The following is a 14,254-nucleotide window of genomic DNA, read 5'->3' as shown; positions in this document are numbered from 1 at the left end:
GAGAAATGTGAGGAGAAATTATAGGAACTAAGAGATCAAAAAGAGAGAGTTATTTCCTTAAATCTGAAGCTACAAAAGCTGTAAGAGCTAATTCGCTGTATGTACTTGTATAGTCTATTCATATGTATCTGACACAGAAATAACAAAAATCATCCCTCTTATTTCTCATTTAAGTTTTATTGTTCAAATATACTCATGGAACGCTTATCAATTTCTCTTCTACATTATGGATAATGGTTGATACTTGCTACCGACAACATTTCAATAAACAATAAACACAAACTCTACAGTACATTCTGGCAACATAATTGCGCAATTACTTTAAGCAAGAGTGTAATATGCAGTTGCAGTAAAACATCAGTGTCAGGTATTTCAGGTACTTATCGGCCGCATATCATCAAGTTTCTGGCATCATATCAACTTCAAGATTGGTTATACAAATCTTGGCTTTAGGATATCTCTTTTTAGGTTCATAGCAACACTCTAGCTGCCACCAGTCCAGCAGCTAACGCAGCGCCAAATAAAGTATGCAGTCTCATGCAATAATACTTTGCCATGAAGATCTTCTCATTGTCCTGCCGGAAGAATAAAAGTTACAAATTTAGGATCAAGGTACTGTAATGCATTCAGAGCTGGGAGTGTTTCGGTTATTATTCATGCATTCTGCATCTTATGAAGGACCATATAAAATCAGAACCATTAAGGAGACAAGGTTTCAAGCATCATAAAAAGATAACAGTGCTTACCTTGTGGTTCTCTTCTACAAAGCTCACAATAATTTTTGCCATTGGTAAGGTCAGGCCACAAAGAATCTGAAAAAAAATAAAATTGTGATTCCGTCTCAACAGCAGAAAAAAAAAAGAAACAGAAAGAAAAAAAGCACGATTCAAGAGAGAAATCTAGAGAGTATTCATAAATAGAAAGCATACATGAAGTACCAATTTGATATTTACTTACAATGGAAGTTAAGGGAAGAGCTTTACTTAGACAAAGAGCAAATGAAAGAGAATAGAGTGTTGTGATTGCCACTTTTACTACACCAGATCCTCTTTCAGTTCCCAGCCTAACCTGTGAAAAATTGAAATATAATAGGAAATGATCAATATCAAATTTTCCTTCATCATGTAATAATTAGAAAACAAAGGATCTGCTAAGTATATTCACCAAGGGTGATATTTTCCCCACGGCCCTATCTCCTTCCACCTGATCAATTATGTAACATCCATGTCATTTTAATACATCTGAGGGTAAGAAAATTCAGAAAAAAAATATATAAATATTACCTGATGAAAGTGACTACAAAAGAGGATTAATGATGTTGTGAAGCCAACAAGTAGAGATGCTGAAAGAATTGTGCTAGTAATGGGAAGATGGCTCATCTCACTGTCAAAACCACCTGTTTGCTATTAAGTACATTAACTGAAATCCAAATTAATCATATTGTAGTCCAGCAAAGTTAATGACCTTGTGCTTCCCAACAGTAAGTAAAAAGCCGTAGTGGCAAAAGGTCCGAATGCTGCAAAGCAAAGCGGTTCTCCCAATCCTTGGTAACTTAATCGAAATGGCGGACACTGCAACAATAAAAAAGTAATATAAATTTCAAAACGCTGGAAGTTTTCATAAGCAGATGGATACACTAACCTGATACAATTTATGGATCCAATATCTTGGCTAAATAACAGATTTATCAAGTTGAGCTATTATCTTGTTTCAGTATGAATAATTGCATTGTCAAACAATACCAAATTAACCCATCTAGTTAAATAGGATGAGAGAAACATAGTTACCATCAGATTGACCCAAAAAATGACAATGTTGATTCTAATGAAAGCCAATATGTGTCATCTAAGACCGCGTATATAACACGATAAATCTGACTGAGTCCCAGTTATGACCATTTAGCTACCAAGGAAAATAATATATCACTGAGAGGCTTGAAGATGAAATGCAGTCTCCTAAATACTGGCAAGATTCTTCATACCTGGTATATATAGCCACAAAATATTGCAGAAGCCAGTAACAAAAGTGAACGTGTGTTCCTTGCCTCTATAGAGGCCCAAGTCAATCCCATGAAGCCAAGAGCAAATGATGAGTATGCAGCAGAAAAAGCCCCTGTACGGCTTTCCAAGCAAATTATAGATCAGGTTTTCATTGAAACTTGGGTAGAAACCAACAAAATATGCAGAGACCTAAAAGAGAAAAGTGAAACTTACCTTCCAAGCAAGTTTACAACAGATTCTTTTTTGTTTATATCTGCTCCTGTGTCAAAATCATAAACATCATTGCTGCCATGGACCACAAAAGTTTGAAAAACTTTAACAAATCAACTTACATTTTCACCAAAAAAAAAATAAATGAGCCTAGTGTATCAACGCCTTAAAAGCTTGTAGGACTTAGCATAAACTTTCAAGAACTCACCTTAAATTTAGCCAAGCAATAATAAGAACTGATGAAGCCAAGATAATAAAATACCGCCTAGGTGAAAATACACCCGTCTGCAAATATGCAGCAGCACTACCTACCTAGTCAAACAGGCCAGGAAGAGTGAGACACATGCAAAAAATGAAGTTAAATTGCATCAAGAAAAGCTGATATAAGCTGTAAGCCAGAGAAGGACCAGAAACTTGACGCCCATGAGAATAAAATAAGACAATGATAGTTCGAGAAGAGATCATGTATTTGTTGAGGAGCAAGAGGGAGAGTCTCAATACACTTCTAGCTAAAAACAATCTATAAAAGTAATTGAGCCCTCAAAAGTGATTATGTGAGGAATTCTGTCCTCCATGCTACACCAAAGATGAGAAAATTGCAACACGTCAACAAAAGCTGCTAAGCCAGGATGGTGATTTCAAAAAAATGTTGCACCCACAAGATCCAATACGATGTCATGTCCTCATAGCTGTGTGGAATTGATATAGATTAAAACTTGTTACCGAAGTGGAGAAAATATACAGCAAAAGAGAAAGGTTCATTTTCTTCTAGAGCATATCAACTAAAGATAAATTCATGGAACATAAGATCCACAGCACAACAAACTATCTGCTTGAGCAAAATTTCCATTAAAATGCATTTTCAGAGCTCAATGTTTGTCTTTGCTCGTTACGCATCAATGTTCTATCACTTCTGTTGTCTACATCATCGTCATTATCTTGGTAAGGTTATTGAGAAGGTTTCAAGGTTCAGAGATGGTGTGTGATAAAACTTTCCCCTGTTTTAGCTTATGGTAAATAAATCGTCTTAATATGTCCCAAGGAGAAACTGAAATCCATTGCCTTAGACAATACCAATAAGTCAATATTTTTTATGTATCTTGAGGTGGAATCTAAATGCATTTCTTACAAAAGAAGGAGTTTCTTCCTCATAAAAAAGTTACCTTCATGACAATTTGAATCAGAAATACATTCTAGCAAATCTCAATACCCCTTCATTTTTTGGCGGAAATTACCAACAATCAACATCTCCATACGAAACCCCAATCTTCCTTAGCAACAAATCATTAACTCATTGGAAAGCAAAGAAGCAAAATATCATAACTACATTAAGGTTAGAGTAGAAAATCAAGAAAAAAGCCATCACAAAGATAGAGGATACCTTCCATGGTGAGCTTATTTACTTGTAAGCCTGTCAAGATTGATTTCAATTTTGAACCTCGTATTATTTTGTAGCTTCTACCCCTTGTTCTCTTTGTACAGAAACTTGAAGACTTCTCTATAGAGGTTAACATTTTTATCCTTTTAGTTTGCAAAGGTCTCATTTCCGATTTTATTTTTGCTAATACATATTACAGAACTTTTATCTTTTAAAACTATCTGTTGTTGCAAATGGTCTTTGCACATATGAAAAAGATGCAGCTTTACTATGTTGGATGATGCTTATTGTGATAATTATTGATAACTTTATTAATAATTCTAGGATACAACTGAACATCATTCATATTTTTAGCACTGTAAACACAAAATTTGTAGACACAACACCATAATTTGAAAAGACTGCTGGAAGTGTTGAACATACTCACAGTAAGTGGAATCAAAGCAACAGAATAAATAGGCAATTTGACAGCCCTCCATATCAATATTGCTTTAGAAACATCCTCTTTTTTCTCCTGTTCATGCACATTTTCATAGTCTGAGTCACTCTTGATAAAGAACTGTCGATATCGGCATGGTTGTCTGATGTTTAATCTTTGTCTACATGTCTCATTAAAAAAGTTTTCAATACTGAAAAACTGTGGTGACTTTTCAAAAGGATTTGAAGAAACAATTCCCTGATAAAACCTGGAAAGACACAAAAATTGAACGCAGAAACATAAGTTAAGACTATTTTTGGCAAGGTAAGTCATAGTAAGTAGTTATGCAAGGAAGTAGTTCTGATAGTATTGTCTATTAAACTCTAGGCTTCTGATCAACATAACAAGCATGTTTTGTTAAAAGAAAAAATTTGGACTAATAAATTGCACCTACACTATAACAATTCATCCTGATATAGATTCCTAAATTTGAGAGCTAATGCTAGAAAAAAAAACCTTCAAACTTGAATACCATAGCAAGCACATGTTTAGCACAGGAGTATACATCACACTGAAATCTATGGATCGATGAGAAAACTAGAAAACAACAGGATTATAGTTCTGAATCCACAGCATATCCTAATAGCAACAATAAATGAATTAAAGATGGTAAACAAAGAACATACTCAAGTTTGAGAAATGGGCAATCTCTTCACAAGAATCAACGTTTAGAAACTAACATAAAAGCATATAGGATTTCGGATCATAACCCTAACTTTGAATCCATAAGCAGAGTCTCTATATAGGTTTCATGAATCAGATTCCCATTAAATCAAAACTTATTTCCACAAGCAACCTAATATCCTTCTACCCAACCCAAGAATTTTCTGACAAACCAGAACTACACTAGATGATTTAAGCAAAACAAGAAGCATTAAGCTTAAAAAGACTATCCATTTATAATGATCACAATATAAACAACTATAGATTGTCAATAAGAAGCTAACTAAAAGGAATTATAAATCTTGCCTTGTCAAATTTCTGGGACGCAGGGGGTAATCATTAGGCTTCTTCAAGCCACACCCAAGGTTAACGTCACATAATGCGACCACCATAGTCACCAACTTACTGCTACACCACTGAAACCAAGAAAAACTAATACTTGAGTTCAAATACTAAATTTCAAATGGGTGTCTGCAATCTCCCTTTTATCGTTTCATGTAACTTTACTATTAGAATGCTTGTTTTAAATTTCAAATGGGTTTCTAGATATAGCAATCAGTGGTTAAAGCATGGAACTTCAACAACAGAAGAAAAAATTATCAAAACACAGCACACCCATGATTGAATTTGGAGAGGAAAACGAGAAAGAAGAGAAACATACCTTTTTAAGATTTCACTTGCCAATACGTCATAACTCTCTACCTTATCCTACCGTCTACAGCAATCTTTAGCTTTAAGGGTAACCCTCCTGAGCTTCATGGCATGAGTGAGGTACATTCAAATTGAAAAAAGAAAAAATGTAAGAACGAGAGCTTATTTTATTAGTATTTTTCTTTCGGCAAAATCCTATCCTATCAGTTAAATAATGGCCGACCAGTAAGATATTGCCAAGTAAGCTTCGGAGTTCGCTTCTGGCCCACCGACTCTTGCGTTTACAGAATTGAAATAGCAGTTTGATTTTATCATTGTGGGCCGGGCCGAGCTGAAAGCAGTGGATCTTCTTACCGGACTAAAGAGGGTTGAATCAATAATATTGGGACGGGTTCGATACGAACTAACAAATTCGAAACCGATTCGCTCTATGAAGAGTAAATAAAAAATTTTCGAACTATTTCGTGTTTGTTGGTTATTTAACCCGAACTACATCATGTCATTTTATTATATTAATATAAATAATTAAATTTATATTAAAAAATTAAAAATATATTTATTAGTATATATATAAAAAATATAAATATATTTATGAGGATAAAGACTTAAAACATATTTATACATATAATTTATCAGATTTGTAAGCATTTTAAAACATCACTCTAACCCTCTCTTTTTGTTTTTTTCCATCAATCATAACTAGACTCACTTATATAACTCGACTTTAATAAAAAAAATTCATATCATATTTTATTCTGATTGGTCGGATTAAATAGATTTACATACAAAATGAAATCCCTAATCATGCTAGTTTTTTTCAACTAATATCTAGATTAAAAAAAATTAGATCTTGCTAATTTTTATTAGGACCAATTAAATTTATTATTTTTTAATTTAATTGAAATATATAAATAAAATACTTATTTCAATCAAATAAATAAAACTATTGTAGCGGCTCCAGAAATTTAAAAGAAATAGAATGTATTAAAAGTTCTAAATGCAGAAGCGAAATAAAAATTCTGATTAACATCCCTTACACAATAACCAAAAACGTATTCAACGTATGAAAGAATAAACTAACTGAGATAATTACTAGTAATGAATGCTATAAATAAAACTATGAAATCCTTAGACGTCTACTCGTCGTCTTCATGCGGGACGGGCTCGGGAACAAAATCCTTCTGATCTGAAATGATTAAATAAGGAATGAGCTACACTAGTCCAGTAAAGACATCACACTATCTCACTGTCACAGAAGTAAAGGTCGGTAGAAAACAAAAACAACAAATTAAGCATAATTTATAACAAACTCATTTATTAATAATAAAAACCTTTATTGTCCACTTACCTCGGTGAGATTCATGAAAATAATATATGAAAACAATAACATTATAACCATCATAAAATCATATACACTTTGTAACATAACACATGTTATACTTTTGCACTTTAATAATCAGACAACAATTCTCCTCTTTTACCAGCCTACTAGTATCCATAGGGATCCATAAGGGGTCCCCGCTATACGTGAACTATTAACATTAATAACATGATTCTATGGCCGTCCTCATAACCCCGTCCGGTATGAGGGTGAAACGGGCCGTCCCCATACCCCGTCCGGTATGGGCACCAAAACCATAAACCTCAATATCCCGTCCGGTATGAGAGTGAAACGAGCCGTCCCCATACCCCGTCCGGTATGGGCACCAAAATACATAAGGTCTCCATATCCCGTTCGATATGAGAGACCGCGTTCTTAGTAAGGTTCCCTACGGATCCGGTCCGTCCACCATTTCCCAGGATATCTAGTCAGGTTGTCCACGTTATCCCTTTATCAATTTACATACCTTTTCTATTTTTTTTCTTAGTTTTCTGTTTCTCACGTAATCATGAATATTTAAACCAGTAACGAGCATCCAACAAGGCAGGCATATCATCGGATTCACAAAATCAAGCTATAATGAAGTAAACAGTGATTCATGTATTCAAAACCATAAAATAAATAGATCAGATACCATAATGCATTTAAAATTGTAAAATAACTAAAACAACAACTGACCGAAAATATATCAGACTCGGGCTCCATTAGCAATCTTAATTAATTATACATATTTATAAATTCATAAAATACCGTTTAATCATTTATTAACCTTTAATGTCGTGATAGGAAATAGGATGAGAGATTCTTACTTGTTTTGGGGTCTGAAATCTGCTCTACAATGTGCTTACAGACTGTCTCTAAATTCTCTGATTTTTTTCTGAGAAATTGAAACGCACTATCGGTACCTGCACGTGTCCCAAAAATTCCAAATCAGACCAAGGGCCCCTTTTAGGCCAATATCAGAATTCTGGCACGGCGGCTCCGCCGTGCTCCAGCGACGGCACCGCCGCCCGCGGCGGTAATCCGCCTCGGGTTGGCTGTGCTCCGGTGACTGTTTCTTCTTCTCCGGTGAGGGTACTGGTGGCTAGGGTTTTGGGTCGGGTGTGAGTGAAGTTATTTATAACCTTCCCCTTTTAATCTCAGCCGTTCATCATGATTTAATCTAGGTCGTCCAATCGCGATTAAAATAGGAATAAATATGGGTCGTCCATCGCGATGCGATCTGGGCCTTCCATGCATGATTCAATCTGGGTCGTCCGTACACGTGAGATCTGGACCGTTCGTGCACGTGAGATCTGGGCCATCCGCACACGTAAGATCTGGACCGTTCGATCGCGTGCACGCGGATCGCCCACGTGGCTCCGTCCTGCGTGGCCTCCCGCGTCAGCTTTCTTGCCACGCGGCGTGTTCTGGTTGGTCGGGGCTGCTGACATGGCTGCTGACGTGGCACAACTTTCTTAAATTGCGTTTTGACCACCAATTTCTGATTTTCTTTTCAAAAACACCACCAGAATCTAAAATTTCACCCTTTTTTTCAAAATCAATTTCAATTAGGTCCCAAAAATAATTTTACCATATTTTATCATTATTATTATTATTATTTTATTAAATTAAATTAAATTAAATTAAATTAAATATTAAAAAATTAAACTAAAATTCTAATATAAATTAAAAAATAAAAATAATAAGTTTGGGTGTTACAACTATACATAACATTTATAATATGCTTAAAATTTGAAACCATCTCAAATTCTAACCCAATCCAATATATTTTCCGTCATTCATCCAATTCCAATTCATGTTTATTGAAAATAAATACACAAAAGCAGTTAATAAATCTTTTTGTATGTTTATAATCATCATAATCGATTATATTATAATACTCGGGCTCGAAAATTGATCCGAAATAATTTTTTTACATTTATAAAATATATAAATAATTTATTTTGATTTAAAATTTATTAAATTATTGAGAAAAAATGAATTATGAATGAAATTGAAAATAATTTTAAAAAAATGGGTGAAATTTTCTATAAGAGAGATATTTTTTAAAGAAAATTTGAAAATAGGGGGTAGAATCATAAAGAGAAAAAATTCGGCCATGTGGGACGGCCCATTTAACAATCTCGGTGAACCAGAGGACGTCACATGACAGACACACTGACATTGGCACCACGAGGGAGGCCACGCGAGCGATCCGACGGTCCAGATCACATCCCACGCGCACGGATGGCTCAGATATATTTTTCCTTCAGGTGCGATCGAACGGTCAGATCCAATCCGATTGTGCGGCTCAAATTCATTCTCCAAATAAGAAGGATCCAACAGACAGGAGATGACCACGTGTCTCCACATGAATGGCTCAGATCGACTTAGAGAGGGTATTTAAACATCATGTTCTAGGGAACCATAACCATAGTCGCACCAATTCTTGCCAAAGAAGAAGAAGAAAGATGGCCGGAAAAGAACCTAACCACCATCGTTGCCTCACTGGAACCACCACCGATGCCAAAACATGTACTTTTTCCCCCATTCCCGTTTGGAATTTAAACTTGAGCCTCCATGTGGCTATATTAGAGCCAAAGGATCAACAGATAAGGTAAAAATCGCGAACAAAGCTCGGGTGAGCCGCTGTGATCAAAACCCGAAACCCTCTCCGATGACCCCCTTCTCGTTTTTTGTTTCACACAATTCTTTGAACACCGTGTTCACCGTCTTTTTCTGGTGCATGTTAGCCAAAGAGGTACTCCAATCGCAAAGAAGGATCGACAGAGCCGTTGCAATTACAGACCTCCTTGCCGATAAGTTTCAATTTTTGACTTTTTTAACCAACCAGGAGCCTAACATGTTTTTTCGTAGGGATACGTGTAAAATCGGACAAAACCAGCCTAAAACAGCCGAAACTAACCAGGACGAGGTAAACCAACACTGTGGACAATCGAGCCCATGCCGTAGCACGGCGACATCGCCGAACCATAACTTTAAAATTTGCCAGAAAAGTTTTTCAACACCAATTTTGTCCTTTGTGGTATTTTTGGGTATGTCACGGGTATTTTAATTTCTATAAAAAAAAATCAAGAAACTCGGAGACTGTCCGAAAGCACAGTAGGTAGCACGACGTTTTGAACACCGATATGAGTAAGAATCTCTCACCATATTCACTGTTATAGAAAATTAAGACTTAATAATCGATAATATTGTATTTTGTGAAAATTAAAAAAATCATAACAATAATTATAGGTCACTAGTAGAGGAGAAACTGGTCAGTGTACGATTGCCCTAACTTATCTGTGTTGCTTATTTATTTTTTCTATACCACCTAAATTTCTTATTATTCCATTGTGTGCTTTAAATTATTACTTTTAATTACTTTCTCGTTTATTGATTGTCTAATTATTATTTTTTCTGATTGACTGATTTGAAATAAAGAGCCTAATTATGTTTATTAATTGTTAAGATATGAAATTATATTGTTTACTTAAATTTCATTTAATTGATTTGTAAATATGAAATGAAATGTTGGTATACGATTGGTAGTTGTTTTATTGATGAGAATCTACATATAAAAGACTTACTAGGTATCATGGGAAAATGTAGACAGATTTGGTACATAAGAAAAATCCTACCGTAAACATTATCTCAGTCAGACGGGGCTGAGAAGTCCCATGTCGAAAGAGTTTGTGAGATATAATTCACTCTTATACCAAACGAGATATCGAGGCGATAGTGTGTTTGGCGCCCATTATTGGACGAAGTATGAGAATGACCAAGTTAATTAACAAATATAGGTATTGGGTCCACGAGTAGGAGAATATTCCTATGGACCCCTAAAGGTTCCAATAAGCAGGTAAAAAAGAGAATTACCGACCTTGCTTACTTGTACATGAAATTATAATATTATATGAGTATTTGTCTTATAGATTAGTTTTGGAAACTTGTAACGGTAATTATGGAAACAACGATTTTTATGTTAAATGAATTTACTTGAATTAAGGGTTTCATTAGTTATTTTATAATTTTTACCAACTTTCATTTTCCATATAAGTGATTAGTGTAATATTTTTATTGGAATAGTGTAGCTCACTCTTCTATAAACCATTTCATATTAAGAAGACCAAGATTCGGATCCTAATCAACAAGAGGGTTGCGAGTAAAGGTTACTTCCTGAACCCTATTAAAATTTCCATGGAGTTTAACCCCATAGGATTTTTGATTCATTTCTGTTTCTGTTATTTTAACTCTTTTTAGGGACATTTTTGTAACCCTATTGTGTCATGCTCTGATATTCGATATGAGGCGTAATTTCTGCTCATGTCATTTCATGTAGTGGGCCCATAAAATATATACATGCGTGGATAAAAAAATATAATACAAGCTAACATCCCATGTGATATATACGATAATTATATATACAAAACATGAGGTCATAATTTAGAGTTTAACATAACAAAATAAAACTTTTCGAATATACACAAAATATATAAAAACAAGAACCCTTTACAGTTTTTACTCATTTAGCAGCGGTGCTAGCTCTTCATTCTTCTCTGAAAAATATCAAGGTAAAATTTAATGAGCTTCACAAACTCAATAAATATTCTCATTCTCTCAACTCAAATAAAATTTCAAGCAAAACACACGGTAAGAAATAAAAGCAATAAAAATGTTTCAGTACAAAATTCATGTCTTATTTTTACTATTTCACATATTTCTAATCGATTTGATGAATTCTCTTGAATATCATATGCAAACCTTAAATGTATATTCTCATACTACTAAAAGAATATAAATACACTCGAATATCAATCGTTATTTTAAAACACAATCACACACACACAAAAGATCAGAAATACACTTGAAATGTCATTTCTATAGTTTCATCATGCGATACCATTTATGTCATCATTAAAGAAAGAAGAAATGGATCCCTCTATTGCATGGATAACACACACACAAATCACACAATGATTACAACAGGTATGTTTGTTGGGTGACCCACACTCACACGAATGCCTATCCACGTCTGGATTAGGTTTCATACTTTATCCATGTGCAAGTTCACCATGCCCGCTGAACTTCAGCTACACACACATACTCCCCTCTTTAATTCAGACTAAACGAGAAGGTATTTAGAGTCCCTACCCTATTCACTCCTACCCTCTCATTCCAAAATTCTCAATTTGTTTAAATGATCACTTGTTAACCTCAATTATTTTTTTTCCTTTCTATTTTTACATTTTTATTTTATTTCTTTTTTTTAATTTTTTCTTTATTGGGAATTTTTCTTTTCAATTTCAGATTTTATCAGTTTAAATAACTCAGTCTAAATAACTCTCAGTCTATTGGATCTGTTTTCTGGTTTTGTGTTCTCATAGGGTTTCAATTATTTAGATTTACTTATCATAATTTGGATTCTGTTTTTTATCAAAAATTGGATCAATGTCTGTTCAAAATTTAAAATTTAGAATTTAATGAAATAAATGCACTTTTCAAAATTCGAACCCAGTTGATATTTAGAAATATTTACTCTTTTACGCGTCTTTTCGGATTCACCTGAATGTCCAATTTTTTTTGTACACATGATATAATTTAATTAAAATACTTCGAAATACTAAAAATTAATTTAATCGAATTACACGTTCTAACGACCACGCAACAAAATACCTAAAATTATCAGAATCTGTATCCAAAAAACCTTTCGGCTCCCTGTTCGGCGAATCAGATTTCTATTTTTCAAGAAAGACTTTTCAACTTTCCAAACAGCAAGCTAGATTTTCATTTTTTTGAGAAATTTTTTTCAGTTTTTTGAACAACGAATCGGAACCGAAAATGGTGGATCGGGTTCCCATGCTCGGGGAAGACCCTTCGGCTTCCTGAATGGGTCAAAATTTTCCATTCCTGAGAAAACCTCCTCAGTTCCCTTGCGGATGAGTGGCCCGGCCGAGCCCACGTGGCTGGCGCGTGGCTAGCTCGACACCGGCCCCGCCCCACCGCCACTCAGCCACCACCAAAACACAAAAACAAAACGGTTTTACCTTCGATGCGAGTGATTCGGCCTTGGCTTGGCTCCCAATTGTCTCCTCTCAGCCACCCCCACGGCTCCCTAGCTTGGTTGAGACTCGGATGTGATTTTTCAAACCTACAAATTGATTAGTAAAGGAAATAAAAGAATCTAACAAAATAAGAAAAGGAATTATCGAAAAATAGAGATGAAAGGGATAAAACTTACCGATTTTTTGGACATCAACGTGTGCAGCTCGGCTTTGGATTTTGCCATCACACAGTGCTCCTCGGTCGTGATTCCTTTTCTTCTTCTTTCTCCTCCACGATTCTTTTTCTCTCTTCTCCCCTTGCGCGACCGTTCTCGGCTTCCCTTCTTTCCGCTCGGCCACCCTCTTTCTCTTCCCTTTTCTCTCATTTCTTTTTCCTTTCCTCTCTTCCTTTTCGGCCTCTCTCTTCATTCCTCTCTCTTTTCTCTCTCTTGGCTTCCCCACACGACCGTCTTCTTCCTCCTGTTCCCGATCGTCGCTCTCTCTCTTTCTCTCTTTCTCCCTTTATCTTTTTCGGCTTCTCTCCCAAATAAAGGAAACCCTAATCTCTTCCCCTTTTATACCTGTTCCCTGAGCCATTGGATCTTCATGACTCGATCTGAGTCATCTGTTCTCTTTTTAAATCTCAACCATCTAATCTCCTTAAGCGGTCCAATCTGGGCCGTCCATTTTCTTGATTCTCTTTGTCTCCTTCCACTTCCACTTGTTTATGTTTTTACCCAATTTTTTCTTACCTACTTTCATTTAAGTCCCTAAATTAATTAAAAGCCCTAATTTTTGAAAATTTATTTCATTTACATCCAAACTCCAAATGTTATTTACATTTCTTTTCTTTTTTTTTTCTCAGGTGGATATTATATATTGGACATTCCAAATTACAGTGTAAGAAATATAAACTCTAATTTTATTATTTGTTTCCGCATTTAAAATATAAATTCGTTTATTTTAAGTTTTAGGCTTTTTTACATATATATTCATAATTATCATAATTCATACAATTTATTAAAAATTAAAATCAATAATTAAAGAATTTATCTAATAAATATCTCTTTATTGATACAGTGGTGATAGACTGAGTCTAAAAGTATCTATTATGGCTCAATAATTTATCACGACAACATTACTGATGTTTACCGTATTGTCTTTACAAATTCTCGAAGAAGCAACTCAGTCTTTACATATAGTAAAGCAAATATCAGGTAAATATTAAATATTGTTTTTTTTAAGTAAATATACATGAAAATGATATGTGTTTAAGTGATTAAATTGGTTAACGAAATTTATTATTTGAGATAAAAATTTAACTCGCTAAAAAATTTAATTGACTAATTCAAGTCACAATAATGGATCGAGTACCATTAATCAAAGCTTTGAATTATCCACTACAGAGTTATAATACAATATAAATAAATATATATATATATATATACACATAGATATGTAGGG

At 34.5% G+C, this 14,254-nt stretch overlaps 1 protein-coding gene and 1 long non-coding RNA gene across 6 annotated transcripts; both read right to left on the bottom strand.

Moving 5' to 3' along the window:
- Positions 1 to 140: 140 nt before the first annotated feature.
- On the bottom strand, positions 141 to 5,547 carry ABC4 (UbiA prenyltransferase family protein). Of its 5 annotated transcripts, none has more exons than XM_088223130.1 (12): positions 5,391 to 5,547; positions 5,036 to 5,145; positions 4,012 to 4,274; positions 2,419 to 2,518; positions 2,214 to 2,285; positions 1,982 to 2,120; positions 1,465 to 1,571; positions 1,284 to 1,383; positions 1,165 to 1,203; positions 958 to 1,068; positions 747 to 812; positions 141 to 575 (listed from the first exon to the last, which is right to left on the bottom strand). In XM_088223130.1, exons 2-12 carry the CDS (start codon positions 5,119 to 5,121, stop codon positions 471 to 473), a joined length of 1,188 nt encoding a protein of 395 aa, XP_088079256.1. In that variant the 5' UTR covers positions 5,122 to 5,145; positions 5,391 to 5,547; the 3' UTR covers positions 141 to 470. The 5 variants fall into 5 exon arrangements, with proteins under 5 accessions (XP_088079256.1, XP_088079257.1, XP_088079255.1 ...); XM_088223131.1 differs by having other exon boundaries at positions 984 to 1,068; positions 2,419 to 2,522; positions 4,016 to 4,274; XM_088223129.1 differs by having other exon boundaries at positions 2,419 to 2,522; positions 4,016 to 4,274; positions 5,391 to 5,546.
- A 5,580-nt stretch (positions 5,548 to 11,127) lies between these two features.
- LOC110816203 (uncharacterized) lies at positions 11,128 to 13,351 on the bottom strand. The gene is made up of 3 exons (XR_002539979.2): positions 12,988 to 13,351; positions 12,794 to 12,897; positions 11,128 to 11,305 (listed from the first exon to the last, which is right to left on the bottom strand). It is a non-coding gene; the product is annotated as an uncharacterized LOC110816203 (long non-coding RNA).
- Between the last annotated feature and the right edge of the window lie 903 nt (positions 13,352 to 14,254).

This window comes from Carica papaya, chromosome 6 (assembly GCF_054855325.1).
Source record: "Carica papaya isolate Zhongbai chromosome 6, ASM5485532v1, whole genome shotgun sequence".
NCBI classification, from domain to species: Eukaryota; Viridiplantae; Streptophyta; class Magnoliopsida; order Brassicales; family Caricaceae; genus Carica; species Carica papaya.
The sequence above is the reverse complement of the archived record's forward strand: the minus strand, read 5'-3'. Positions and strand labels throughout refer to the sequence as shown.

Excerpts from the sequence above, each read along its gene's own strand:
- ABC4 (XM_088223130.1), bottom strand. The coding sequence starts at position 5,121 with ATGGTGGTCGCATTATGTGACGTTAACCTTGGGTGTGGCTTGAAGAAG. Across the intron at positions 2,519-4,011 it reads TTTGATTCCACTTACTGTGA|GTAGTGCTGCTGCATATTTG; the intron begins GTATGTTCAACA and ends TTGACTAGGTAG. Across the intron at positions 1,069-1,164 it reads TGGGGAAAATATCACCCTTG|GTTAGGCTGGGAACTGAAAG; the intron begins GTGAATATACTT and ends AATTTTTCACAG.